At 47.4% G+C, this 14,353-nt stretch overlaps 1 protein-coding gene across 1 annotated transcript in view; it reads left to right on the top strand.

The window, feature by feature from the left end:
- Positions 1-13,547, top strand: part of MARCHF4 (membrane associated ring-CH-type finger 4) — a 29,550-nt gene extending 16,003 nt beyond the window's left edge. The window contains exon 4 of the mRNA XM_009647164.2: positions 13,186-13,547. Within this exon, the coding sequence (XP_009645459.1) occupies positions 13,186-13,547 (362 nt within the window). The remainder of the gene's footprint in view (positions 1-13,185) is intronic.
- Positions 13,548-14,353: the final 806 nt, after the last annotated feature.

Genomic DNA, 14,353 nt, shown 5'->3' with positions numbered 1-14,353 from the left:
GCTGAACTCCAGTGCAGCGCTCGGCAGAATGAGCACGTCGCTGCTGAGCAAAGAGCCACAGGGTTTGGACCTGGCTCTGAACCCCCTCCCTTTTTGCAGGGAAGGAGCTTGGCTTCCAGCACAGTCAGAGCAGCACCTGGCCTTTCACACGTGTCCTTTCAGCTCCACAGTCCTTCACCGCATCCATCTCCATGCAGTTTCCCACTGTTGCAACAGGGCTCCAGAGATGTATTTTGTCTTGAATAACCATATGGTGCTCTCTGCTCCAGTGGATCAATGTGTTTAGCATTTAATGAGGGCAACATAATTAACATTTTCTGAGGGGGAAAAGAAATCCTTTTGCCTTGTGAACTGCATCTTGTGCTTTCGAGGGTGATACGTTATAATCAGAACGATGCTTCCCTGTCACTAAACCCTGTGCTGGAATCACGTGCCTGGTGTCCCTGGGTTAAGTTCCCATCCATGGGCAGAGGCAGAAGCACTCACCTGCCTGTCACAGCTTCTACACTATGGCAGGAGATTCCCTCGTAGGCAGCTGGTAGGATCTCCTGCACCAGCTGCATAAACTGTGCTGTCTAGTAAAGGATGAAAAAAGTCCTCAGCTCTGTGCCAGGCTGTGTTTTTCCAACTGCCTTCTGTCCCATCTCTCCTCCTACTACAGCCTCCATCCCTGCAGACACGTTACTCCTGGAGGAGGGAGGCTGTGGTCCATGGCACGCCTCTGTGGCCATAGCAAGAGAAGTCAACTCTGCAGTCAAAGATGAGGCCACAGGGGATCATCCCCCATGCATAGTGGATGAGGCTGCTTTTGCTGTGTCCCCAGCCCTGTAGGGAGCCAGAAGCAGAAGTAAGAAGAGATTAACATGAAGCCACATTAATCCAGCTCTGGGATTGCTTCTTAAAGTAGTGACTGATCAGTTCCTCTCCTGGAGGGATGGCTACCTACCGACAAAGCCGTCTTTCAGACCCAGATACGACAGTCTGTAAGCAAGAATACTGCAAACAGGCCCATGGGCTAAGTTGCTAAACTTAAGTTGCTAAACTTATTCTGCCTTGAAGTTACTCCCTAAAGCAGCACTTTTCTTTCTGAACCAAGACGACCGTCGGCAGCCACAGCCTGAGTCCCTCTGCCCCATGGCAGAGCTGGATCCACAATACACATACGGCCATGTAATGTTCACAGAAGTTGTTCAGTAAGATTAAATAACACCAGGGATCCTGTGCCCAGTAGTTCAGCCGGCACTTTACCTTCTTGGAAGAGGTCCAGCCAGCAAACAGACTCACAGCAATGACATTCAGGCAGGGCCAGCGTGGAGTGAGCAGTCATTACTACCTGCTGAATGCAGAGATGCCTGAAGAGATGAAGGTCCAGGCATTTACTATGCCAGGTGGGACAATTCACTCTGCTCAGCCACATCATGGACCTCTCTGTGTCCTACAAGGCTGTTCTCTAGACCTTTGCTGCAGTCTTAGCCACTCTCAGTTGTCTTTCACTGCTTTCATTCTTGTCAGCTCAGCATTGATGGATCCCGTAGGTGTGTGTGAACTCTTACCTGCCCCTTTCAGCCTGCGTCAACATTCACTCAGCTGGGTATGGCAGCCCCTAAAGGTCTTCAGCTCTGGTGGAAGAAACTTGTATACCCAGAGCAGGAAGGCAAAAGTTTTACCCTCCCAGAGATCCTAGCTAGTAACAGATCAGAAATGATAGACCCTTGTCCTCTTGGCTCCTACCGCCTTCCTTAATTTTGAATAATGCCTGTATGTTGAAGAACTTTTCAGGGGAGAAGGTGGGGGGAGACCTGTAGGGACCCTGTAGGGGAGCAGAGAGGAGAGGCTGCAGCAGCCAAAGTGGAAGGCTATTGGAAATCTCACAGGAATCCTGGAGTCTGCAATGAAAGATTTTGTTATGGCTGCGAAGGACAAAACAGCCAAACACAGGCTGCACCACAGCGTGTCCCAGGGACACATTTATCCCAACAAAAGGGTGGCCAAAGAGCACCATGAGCACTTGCTGCCTCATGTCCTTGGGATGCCTTCCTACATAGCAGAGGGGAAAGATGTCCACATCTAGCTCCAACAAGGGGGTAGAAGCAGTCACAAGGCACATGCCAACGTGCAACTTCAGAGGCACTCCCAGGCCCATTAATTTAACCTGTGTGCCCTACATTACCCTGGGGTGCTCTGCTACGGTTGATCTGTACTCACCTTTATGCCTCTCCTAACTGGTCCCTATTCCTCTCAGTGACTAAGAGCAGTTGGGTGGCTGGAACAGTCTGAAAGGATTGGGCTCAGACAAGACCTGCATCCCTCAGAAAATGAAAAACTGTGAAACTATTCCCATTTTTTTCTTACAGAATTTCATTTGCTAATAAAAGTAGAGAGGGAGGCACTAGTTCTACCTTCAATAAGCAAATGTCATGTTTTGATCGTTATTGAACAAAGCATTTTGATTTAGCATTTAGAGATGACTGCTCCTGCTGAGTATTTTAAATTCAGTGTCAGAACTGGAATACAACATTTAAAAAAAAATTCAGGTCCAAATGAAACATTCTCACCTGTCTAAAAATATGCGTGTATTCTTCCATTCTGGGGGACAGTGTGACTTTTTCAGGTCTCACTCTGAGCAAGTGTGAAGCCAGATTTCCAAACCCTACACAAAGCAGTGCTGTTGTCCAGCTTCTCCCTTAAAGAAATGTTCCAGGATATGGCTGAGATGCAGCATGGCTGCACAGGCAGTGCTTTGGTCAAGGTAACATTAGCTATAGGATAGAAATGTTCAGGACCCAGACCTGGAGGACAGACTGCCGTGGTGCAAGTGTAGTGAAATGGAAGCCACATGCTTTTTCTCTCCTCACCAGGAGTATCCGTGGACTCCAGTTGGGGAACGTCTGGCAACAGAGACCCAGAGACCAAGGTGTGCATTTGGCCAGTGCTCTGTTTATTCCAGTTTGAAATAATTTTCTACTCCCTTCTTTTAAAGACCTAAGAGTATCTGCCATGCACACGAGTGACTTTCACCTCCCATGCACAAAGTCCGCTCAAGATGTGGGGTGTTGTTCTCACCACCATTTTAGATTTGGGGAAAAAAGGCACCAAGAGGGTCTATATAATCCTGGCTACAAAACAAGGCGGGGAAGCTTTGAGAGAGCGAGGGGGTATATGGGTAATGCCTCCAAGCCCTATCCCTCCCATAATGGCACAGCTATGGGTAGACTCACAAGTGGGGAATGATGCTGGAGATGTACGATTCAGAAGCAAGGCTGTTCTGCCAGTGGAGCTCCAGTCTTTATTTATTTATTTGCTTTTTCCAAGAAGAGTCTCATTTATTGCTGCCTGCATAGCTAGAGACTGCCCTTTAATCCTCTGCTTTATCGTGCGCTGTGAATTAAATACCACAGGAGTACAAGAGCCCTTAAGGGCACAACATCCATTTTGCTGTAGCTGTCCGCAGCCAGCTAAATTTACAGGAGTGCTTTTGTTTATGGTTTATCTATTGCCTGAGCAAGGATTTATCTGGGTTTTATTTTACCTATTTTTGCTGTTATTTCTTGGTTTGTTAGGGTTTTCTTTTTGTCCCAGTTTTGAGGCAGGATGTAAAAGTGCTAGTCTGGGCCGGGCAGGAGAAAGTTGTGGTGGTTGGTAGCTCCTGTGCTTACAGCTGAAAATGCTGCAGCATTTCTAGAGCGATGATGTTGCTGTGTGCGGTTCCCGGGGTCAGCCCAGCTCCCCTGTCACAGATGGCAGCCTGCAGACAACTGATGCTGTTTTCCCATTGCAAACAAACCATGTGGGAGTGCCAAACAAAAAGGAATTTCCTGTCCCTTGGACACCTCACATCAGCTCTGTAATTTTGCCAGTTTTCCTCATTTGGGGCCTTACCAGCTCAGCCCTACAGGGCACAGCCCATGTGTTATAGAGGAATGTGAGGGTGGGCAGAGGACGTGAATGAAGATGGATGAAGGTACCACCTTCCCAGAGAAGCTGGCACCTACAACATACTGCCCCAGCTCCCGCCAGCTCCCCAAGCCCAATGGCAGGCAGTCCTACCTGTCCTCTCAATTCATCCCACTGGATAAAGCATTCCTCCTTCCCCAGCTACAAATGCCCACAAAATGTGGGATGGACTGCTCCTGCTTCTGAGAGGAACCCATAGCATCCTGTGGGCACAGGAGTCACTGCCACTACTTGTGTTACGTGAACTCATGACGTGCTGCAGTGTCACAACCTGGAAATTGTCTCTTGCCGTATTGCTCAGCAGCATCCTGCAAAATCACAGTGCTGCCGGGAGGAGAGATGCTGCCGGCTGTCACGCCAAGCACTCCCATCAGCAATAAAAGAGCTGCCTCCTTTCCCCGGCCCCCCATGCTCAGCCCCAGCCTGCCACGATCGCTCGCCTGGTGGAACAGCAGCTGCGGGGACCCTCTGAGAGCCCGGCACGCTGGATCCATCTCCCACCCGGCAGGGCTCTTGCTGAGTCTGGGGGCGGGTGTTAATGGCTGCAGAGAGCTTGGGGCGTAGCGTAACCACCCGCCCAGATGGGACCTGCTGCTCCTGTTGCTCTGCCAGATGGAGCGGAGGAGGCAGGGAAGGAGAAGGGCTCTCTCTGCCTTTGGGGGGCAGTCCTAGCCCTCCTGGGCCTGAGGAAGCTTTGAGGCAGAGCTGTCCTTGAACCCCAGCTTGCAGGAGAGGAGACAAGCCGTAGTAAGCACAAGGTTTGCCTGTTCGTCAGCAGTCAAAGGCTTGGGGGCTAGCCTGTTTGTGCTGTTGATGATCCAAAGTGGAAGAGTCCACACCTCCATAACATACCTCCCCAAGACAGCTGGAAGCAGCTTTTCTGGGTACACTGCTAAGGGCTTTGCCCAGGCCATGGAGGTCTCACCTTCTGAGGGGCTCAATTTCGGTTTTGCTGGAGTTGTGACCCCCATGGCCCAAGGAGAGCCAAGCATGGCACATACATCTCTGTGAAAGCTGCCTGCCAGTGGGGCCCCATTACAGCAAACACACTTAGAGGATGATGGGCAGAAGAAGGAGCATTTCGTCTTCCCCAGCTCCATGACAGCACGTATCATTCAGTGGTCAACATCACTCAACAGGGTCCAGCCGTGCAGCTGTCCCAGTTTTGCGGAGCCAAAGACCAGCCCAGATTTGTACATATTTAATCAGTTCTTTAGATATTAAAAAAATGCGCATGGAGAATGATTGATAAGAAAATGTCTGATTGTAATGAGCTAATTATTTTTTTCCATATGCTAAGCATTCACTCCAGCTCTAATCATTACAAATACACTTTCAGTTTATGCTCTATGTCATTCAATACTGGACATTTCTGAGCTTGCACACCTCCCCTGTACAGTTCCAGCGTTATTCAGAGCAGACCTTTGCTAGGTGCCTTGTGGCCGGAGGCATCCTGCACACCCGTCCAGTGTCCTGCAACTACCTGAAATGTCTAAAAAACAGCACCGGGGGTCCCAGATCGTCCATCACCTGAACTTCTCCTGTATGCAAGATAGACTGTCCACTAAGCTCTTGAAACATTTTGGGGACAAAATCTGTGTTTTGAAAAGCAGGGGTAACAGTTATGAAGGATTCTATACTTCCTATTTGATTTCACCAGAAAGCAAAGAATCCCTGAAAATCTGAATGCAGCCGTGGTTTTTGTGAAAAGTGACTGTGTGATGAAACCATTCCTGAGCTGAAGAAAAATATGATGTGAGGGTAACGGACTCCAGAAAAGCAGCGGCAGCAGCCTCGGGGGACCAGAGCAGGGAGTGTCTCTTGGGAAGAGAATCTGAAGGATAAAAGCTGTGAACAGCTCCCGGCTGCCAAAAGGGATGATACTAAAGGCACAACAGCAAACTGTGCCTGTGCAGGGGAAAGCTCATAAGCGTGGGAAGAGAGCACTGAGGCTGCATCAGGAGCTCTTTGAGGACCCAAAATCAGAAGCTGCAATCACACAAAAGGCAGAAAAAAAGAGCCTGCGACAATGAAAAGTCTCTAGAAATCACACAGGCATGGGGAGCTGTCAGAGCTGAACCCCAGGATGACCATCTAGAGATACAAAAGGCAACAAGAAATGGGTCCATAAGCAGATGTAAAATAAGAAGAACAAGGAAAATCTAAGAGCTCAAATAGTATTTGATGCAAAAAGGGCCAAATAGTTAAATGTTGCCTTTGTTTCAGTCTTCAAAACCTAACTAAAATAATTTTAATGAGGAGAAAGGAGCCCAGGGCAGAATCAGAAAAGAACAGACTTGGAAATATTCAAACGAGTCAGCTCTGTCCTTGCCAGCATGTCCTAATGAACTTCAGAGGAAGCTGCAGGAGCAGGCTCTGACCCAGGAGCATTTCATCATCAGGAGCTTGGGGAGGATGCGGGAGGTGCAAACGCAAGCAGAGTACCTAGATTTAAATACAGTATCTATCATTAAAGAAGGTAGGAACTGAGGATCAAGGAAATGAAGGGCAAATCAGCTTAACTGATTCACGGAAAGATATGAGAATATTTTTTAACTAACGAATTGGTGAGCACAAGAGTATAACCATATCTAATTTGGGAGGGTAATTGTCCTAGTGGCTAAGGAGGAAGCCCTCAGTTTGCCATGCCATGACTCGGGCAATGCTTTTGGTGCTTTGCCTTAACATTGTCCTAAACAAACCAGAGAAATGTGGTCTAGATTAAATAACTATAATGCAGGTGTACAGCCCAATCGAAAAACTGCTTGCTCCATAGTTGTCTGTGGTGTACCATAAACTGGAAACATGTTTCAAGTGGGACTGTTTTGGACTCTGCTCTCTTCAATATTTTTATTAATGGCTTAGATAATGAAATAGGAAGTGCTGTTATAAAATTCACAGATGACACCAAGCTTGGAAAGGCTGCAAGCACTCTGCAAGATCAGATCAACATTTGAAATGATCTTGGCAATTGGAGAAATCAACAAGATGGAATTGAATAAAGAGAAGTGCAAAGCGCTACCCTTAGGAAGGAGAAATCAGAATCCCAAACACACAGGCAGTCACAGCGCCAAAGACAGCGATTCCGTGACAGAATCAGTTTATTTCATCAGGGTTTCGAAAGGAAGGTGGGGTGTACAGTGCTGATCCTGCACCTCTCTGCTCTGGGGGCTGCACCTTCCTGGGGAGTTCACTTGCAGAAAAAGGGAGGCAAAATGAAAAAGTTCTGGAGATGATGAACAGGAGTGAGGAGAGGGAGGGCATTATCTGATTCCCCACCTGTGAACTCCGATGTTCACATCACCGCTCCCAAATCAGCCCAAGTGCAGAGTCCCACTGGTGCCATGACATTACTTACATCACCTTCTTCCCCACTGCCTGCAGACCACAGCTCTGCAGCCTTGAGTCTCAGCCACTGGAGGATTTAAAGATCCTAGGTTGTTTAAAGAACTCGTCATATTCAGCTGGAACTGACTCCGCCACAACACTGAGGGATGCCGGATACCAGGTGCCCCTTTCCCAGCCCGAATTTGCAGGAAAAGGTCCCTCTGGCTCTCTTTTCCCAGTTTATCACCAAGGACTATCTTGCATAATGGATGAGGGATAAAGTACAGAGGATTGCACTGAAAAGCAGTCTGGATTGGAAGGATCCAGTGGGAGCTTGGTGCCTCATCTCCCATGTACCATGAGGTACTCATGAAGCTGGGGCAAGGCAGAGATTCATGGTTATGTCTAAAGCACTTTTGGGAATGGAGTGCTCTCCTGGGGACTGTCAGAATTTGGGAAGTGGCGGGGCAGCCTAACTTGAGCAGGTGCAGAGCAAAAGTCGGTACGCTTTACTGTACTACACTAGAAACCCAGGGAACACAAATGTGTTAGGAACACAGATTGTGTTTGGGAACAGAAATGGGCCAAAGGAGGCCATGTGTGTCTAGGTATGGCCCCTGCGGTGTGCAGGGCCCATCAGGGACATGGCACTCTCCTGGCTTTGCTTTTGCACTCTTCCTTGTACTGTTGGCCACTGCTGGAGGCAGGATGCTATGACAGACAGACCCCTTGTCTGAACCAGTACAGCCACTTTTCTGCTCTTAAGATGAAAGATGGATAAGGATGGAGCATGTGGGATAAGATTAAGGCAAAGAGATAAGTGAGGACTGAGCTGCTGGAGCTTTGGAAACAAAAGTGGAGAAATTTGAGAGTGCCACAAAAGATTAAAGAATTCACAGAAAGGGATAGAAGGGTTTGTGTACGCAGTGATGTCAATAGAGGGAAAGCCTGGCAATGGAAGTGTTCTCTCCCAGGAGGATTGATTTGCCTTGGCCTGAGCCACCGCGGCTGTGGATGCAAACATTAAGCTTTGATCACAGCTCCCCTAATCTTCCCCTGACACCCAGAAATGAAAGCAACAGAAACAGGCTAAAGCGTGGCAGCTGTCTGGGTGAGGTGAAACTGCATTTCGAAAGGAAACCACAGGGGGAAAGTGCTGCTGAAGGTGACAGCTCAGGTGGCAGGACAGGGACTTTATGAGAAGCAGGACAGAGTAACTGGCTGGAATGGACTGTGGGTTTTCCTCCTGTAGATAACGTGAGTGACAGCGCAGAGGTGATGTATCACTCACTGCCAGCAGAAGCCTTGTTTTGGTGGTTTCTTTACTGGCAAACAGGAGAAATGGTTCCTGTCCCCCAAAATTTACCTGTCTCTTTCAAGAAAATGCATGGCAAGTGTTGGAATAAGAGGAAGGTTAATTAGAGGCTGAAAACACTGATCACTTGTTGGCAGAGGCTGACAGCTTGCAGAACGTGACTGCTCGCCATTTCTGGGAATCTGCTGCTCCAAAGTTGCCTTGAATTGGAGGCTCACACCGCTTGGGTTAATTTCCCAGGATGGTGGTGCACCAGCTGATCCTCCCTTGCCCATCCAGAGGCACAAACACAGGTGTCCTTGTTACATCTGGGGTTTGCCCATGCTCTTCCAACAGCCCTTCTAGCCATTGGGCCGAGGACCTCTCTCTTGGCCAGTCTTGCCATAGGCCTGCTGATGGCAACACACCTCTGTCCCAACTAATCCCAAAAGTCAAAGAGCCACCTGCATGCAGCCCATATGCATCCACCCTCAGCACCAAGAACATTTTCTTGCACAGAGACTGCCCATGTGGATTATGTGGTGTGAGCAGGTATTGCAAGGCTCAGAGAAACCCTAACAGTGATGTGAGCCTTACCTCTGGGCCCTGATACTCACCCTTGGTCATGCTCCCCTTTCTAACTCTTGCATTTTAAGAGTCCAGAAGCTCAGGGTTAGATGTGGCAATCAGTAGAACCGCTTTCACCCGTGCTAGCTCCGTTGCAGACTGCATCTGGATCATCTGGAAAAGAAACAGTCCAGTTATTCTTGCTCTGGGATGAAAATGAGAGTGAGGGTGGGGGGTAAATGGAAGAAGTAAGTCTTTCCCCAGTGTCCGCCATTGTCAGCTTGCTCTCTCAGATGCTGTGGGCATGCATTGATGGTGTGTGCAACTGCACCGACACAACCCTTGCCTAGCCAACCTGTGTTGATGTTGCTGACCTGTCGCTTTAAAACCAGTCTGGAACCAGGCTCTGTGCTCTGTGGGGCTGGGTCACTTACTGTGATGGTTCTGCATAAGAACAGTGGCTAGGTGCTGGGTACTCTCCCATGCGTAATAAATGAAAGGAAGCATAAGATAGCGTCGTAAGCAATGCCTACAGTTTTGGTATAACCTGTTGCCAAGGTACTGCTGTGTTTGCCTGTACTGTGAAGCGCAAAGCAGCTTCTCAGCATGGGAAGTAATCCCTGCACCCAGGATAGTCACTAGTCCCTCCTGCCTGGATTCTACAGAGCTCCACAGGGCTGACCATGATCTGATCCTCTGCATGGACTCAATAATAATAAAGCCACAAGAGAAAGAGCAAAAAAGGCTAATATACGGAGAGAGTGAACACCGTGAGAAGAGAACGATATGGTTTCCTGTACATTTTGTTCCAGATTCAGCATGCGTTAATTCAGAGCGCTGCACTGGCTCAGTCCTACCAAGTTAGCTCAGAAATACTACGTCTTGTCCTGGGAACAGCACAGCCGCATCAACATGGCAATGCAAGCAGAGGCCTTAGAAATTTTATTTGTAGACTTTGCTGTCAGGTTAATGACCCCATCACATAATATGGACTGTCTCCAGCTCCAGTGTCATCTGGGAAATCTTTTCATGGCACAAGCCAGTGCAAGTAGAAATGTCTAAGAATATAAGAATGGTCAAGGCTCCATCTAGCCAGCTGCCCCATTTCCATCAATGGCCACAAACAGGCATAAGAGTGAAATAGGAGCAAGCCAAGTGTATATTATAGTTTCCCTAAATACTTCTTCCAGCGTTTAAAAATTTTCAGCTCAAGGAATTTCTAGCCAGGTCTCTACGTGAGAACAGCACATCTTCAGTGCCCATGTTCCACAGGAGTTTCATTGCACCAGCACTGCAAACTGTGGGTTTCACAGACCAGGCAACAATCTGGGCCAATACGCTTTGCATGAAACTCACTGGGATTTTCCTTCTGAAGAGGATAGTTTTCACAGAGGATCCATTGAGAACGGATTTTGTGGAGCAGAAGGGGGAGAGATGAACTTGGGAGGAGTGGAAAAGGACCAGGCCACTGCCAGAATCCATCTGAAATTCTCATATAGACATTTCTGCACTGAAAAGAGAGAATTGCACAAAAAAGGAAGTTCACACCAAGCTGCTATCTTCCCCACATACACAGGATTTGGCTTATGGAATAATTGCTTCTAGCTGGACGCTTCTAGCTGAATACAGTTCTTCCTGAAGGATTTCCCACTTAAGTCTGGCCTTTAATTGGAAAGTTTCACCTCTGTAAACAAGGATGATCCTTGAGGGAGGGGAGCTTCTGGAAAGGGATGCACAGAGCTGAACGTAGGAATTCCAATCCTAATTTATCTCAGGCAGACAAAATTTGTTTTGATGGGAGCATTAAGCGTCCTGCAGCTTGATATAAACTGATGGACTCTTGCTTACTCTTGGCATTTACTCTTGCAAATGAATCACCGTTACTTCCACCTCCCTGCCCACCCCTCCACTTGGTTTCTTTTTAATTTTACAGCTTCCTGAGCTTGACACTGGGAAATCGATAAGTAATTTAGAGCCTAGTAAATACAGATGAAAAGAAGTTATTTCGTACTTTTATAAATATTTGGAAACCAAAATTATCTAAGAAAACAGGTGCTCAGTTGACTCAGCAACCCATCCATCAGCATCACACAGTTAATTGCATAAGATCATAAACATTTATAATTAGAAGGCAAACAAACAAGAATTTTATAAACAGCCCTCTTGAATCAGGCTGCGCATTAAATATTTGTGATAAGGTAATTAAGAATAGATTTACAATCCTGGCTCAGTGTTTAATACTTTGGAGAATGGATTTGATTCTATGGAGAATGTTCTACAGCCAAGGAGAAAACATTCGATTTTGGCTCTTTTATCTGAGGCTTAAAGTGGTCTCAGAGAAACATTGGCTCTGTCATTGATCAGAGTGGAATTTCATTCGTTACAGATCAGACAGCTCATTTAAATATATGCCTAATGTCCCTTGTCATGGGCTGAACCACTTCGGGCCTGCTTCAAAGCTCTGTCGCCTTGGCTGGATCTGCAGGCTTTCCCTAAGTCCTGCTTTTTGTGGTTGATGCTTTGATCAGAAGATGTCAGAATTCTCAACCGTGTTGCAAAGTAGGGAGGAAAAAACCACATTTTTCTATTGTGACATCATGGTGTTTTGTGATGAAAAGCTGGCATCACTACAGGATTACAGCTGTGCAATCTCACGGGTCTATAGGAACCAGAGTAAAGATCTCTCCTGAACTGTAGTTGCCCAGTGCCGTTCCCTGTCCCAAAATAGCCAGATCTGAATACTTAAACTATCTAATGTGATTACTTCCACAGCCAGTAAGCAGGCTCAGCACCCTATTACGATGAATGTGAGAGTCTGCCTGAAGCTATTCTGTGATCAAGTCAGCAGGGCTTCTCGTTATGCTTAAAACCAGAGAGGCTAGAAACTCAGTCTGTACTGAAGCTAAAGTTTAAACTCTATAATCAGATGCAGACCCTCAGAAACCAGGTGGCTGCATCTCATCAGCGAGTAATGGGGAGGTCAGCCTTAAGGGTAGGATGATCTTCAGATATTTGGGGTTTTGATATGCAAAGATTTACTCCAGTAATTACCTGCCATCAGAAACTGGAACAGTCTGGAAAAGCTGGGTGGAGGGTAAAGCCCTAGCATTCGATTCACCAGGGATAGCAGTAAACCACTTTATTCTATGGTGACCATCACCTCCCCATACAACGGTGCTCAAGGTAACCATTCTCATTTCGGCATGATTTTGTTTCTTGCTTCTTGTGCTGCTCACTCTCTTTCAAATGGAGAGGCCATCAGGGGTCAGTTGTCTGTCTCCAGCCCAGGGCCATCCCCGGCCATCAGCGCTGCTGTATGCAGATGGGTAGCGGGACACAGGCATCACGCGCACGCTCGGCGCGCACGGGTGGAAGCTCATCTGCCCTTTCTTTCAAGCGTGTTGTTTTCCCCCTTGGAAGGGAACGATGACGTGCACTGAGGTTCCTGCTCTGCAGATGAGCAAAACTTTGCCTGGGATGACAAACCCTTTATAGGTATAGACAGACCCTTTTTTTTTTTTGCTTGATTGCCGCCTCTGGCCTCCATGTGCGTGTCTGCTCTGCTGCGGTGTGTGTGGGGAGAGACTCGGGCTGTGCATGCACATGACGCTGGTGCAGCAGACGTCACCGGCACGTCAGATCCAGTTACACCCCCTCCAAACACACGCCGTTAGCTGGGTGAATCATGCCTATGCAGCATGCAAAACCAGCCCGGTGATAGATAAACCTCGGGCATTTATTGGTAAACAGATACAGTTTTGCTGTAAGAGCATAACTCACTCTGCTGCGTTTGCCATCCATTTATTGATTGCTGAGAGAAAGCTGTAATCCTTTTAGTTCAGGGGAAAAGGGATCCAGCAGAGCAGGAGCACCGGTGCCCTGCCAGTCGGTAATTAAAATACGTGATTTATCGTTGAATAAACACTGGCTGAGGGAGAGCTGAGCTAACCAGCTAGCTGGGGGCAGGATGCTGGGGTAGGTTTATGGTTCTTTCTAAAGTTTTGTTTCTGTTTTATGTTTATTTCTTTCCCCCTTCCCTCCAGGTCTAATAATACACGAAGGGCCCTCGGTTTACCGGATTTTTAAACGGTGGCAGGCGGTCAATCAGCAGTGGAAAGTGCTGAACTATGACAAAACAAAGGACATGGAGGAACAAAAAACAGGGACCAGGACAAATCAGCGCCCCTCCTCCCAAACCACCCACTCGTCCTCCACTGGTGGTACAGCCACTAACTCCGCTCCAGCCGACAGCGGGGCACGGGCTGCCGGCCATGCCACAGGCACCCTCTCTGACCACCACTGTGCTTATACCATCCTGCATATACTCAGCCACCTGAGGCCTCACGAACAGAGGAGTCAGTCTAGTAGTAACAGAGAGCTCGTCATGAGGGTCACGACGGTCTGAGCCGAGGAATTCAGGAGGCCTTAACACGAAGAGGAGGAGACAAAGAACTCATAAAGCAGAGGAGCATGGTGTGCCTTTTTCTTTCTCTTTCCTTTCCTTTTCTTTTTTTTTTCTTTTTTTTTTTTTTTTTTTCCTTTTCCTCCTCTCCTTTTCTTTTTTGGTAACTGCACAAGATATAAGAGGCGGCACCTGGCCAGCTGAGGAAAAAAGCAGGTGGAGGGAGAGCTGCACACTCATGCTAAAGAGGTTAATGTTTTCCAGCCGGTTTAAAAAAAAAAAAGAAAAAAAAGAAAAAAACCAACAACAACACAAATCACAAAAAAAAAAAATCCAACAAAACAAGTGCAATACAGACTACAAACTGAGTAGGCAGAGTTCTGGGGAAGCAGAGGAACAGACGGTTTAGCATGTCTTACAAATCCTATTACCTGGAATAGGTAACGCTCTGTACACCCCCCCCCTACACACACGCACGCGCACACAAATACACACACACGGAGTGTGAGATTTATAGAAACAAGGAAGGGAACGAAATATTTGGAGTATTTTTATTTTCCAGACTGTGATTAACCAGGGCTGTGAGTCGTTTCGTTTCATGAGTCACTCGGGAGCCTTGTTCGACTTACCGTAGGATACCTGAAGTGAAATGGCTGGGGAATTTTCAGTATTGATTTACAGAAGGAGAGATTGAATCATCCCACCAAGAAAACCTAACGAAACCCACGCATACCCAAATTTCACCAAAACAAAAAAAAAAGGTTTTTTTTTTTCCATAATGTTCCTGACAAAGGGTTTGTGGGGGTGGA

The sequence above is a fragment of the Egretta garzetta genome, unplaced genomic scaffold, assembly GCF_000687185.1.
Source record: "Egretta garzetta isolate BGI_Z169 unplaced genomic scaffold, ASM68718v1 scaffold759, whole genome shotgun sequence".
Classification (NCBI taxonomy): Eukaryota; Metazoa; Chordata; class Aves; order Pelecaniformes; family Ardeidae; genus Egretta; species Egretta garzetta.
Note: the sequence above shows the minus strand (reverse complement) of the source record. Positions and strands in the feature narration are given on the sequence as shown.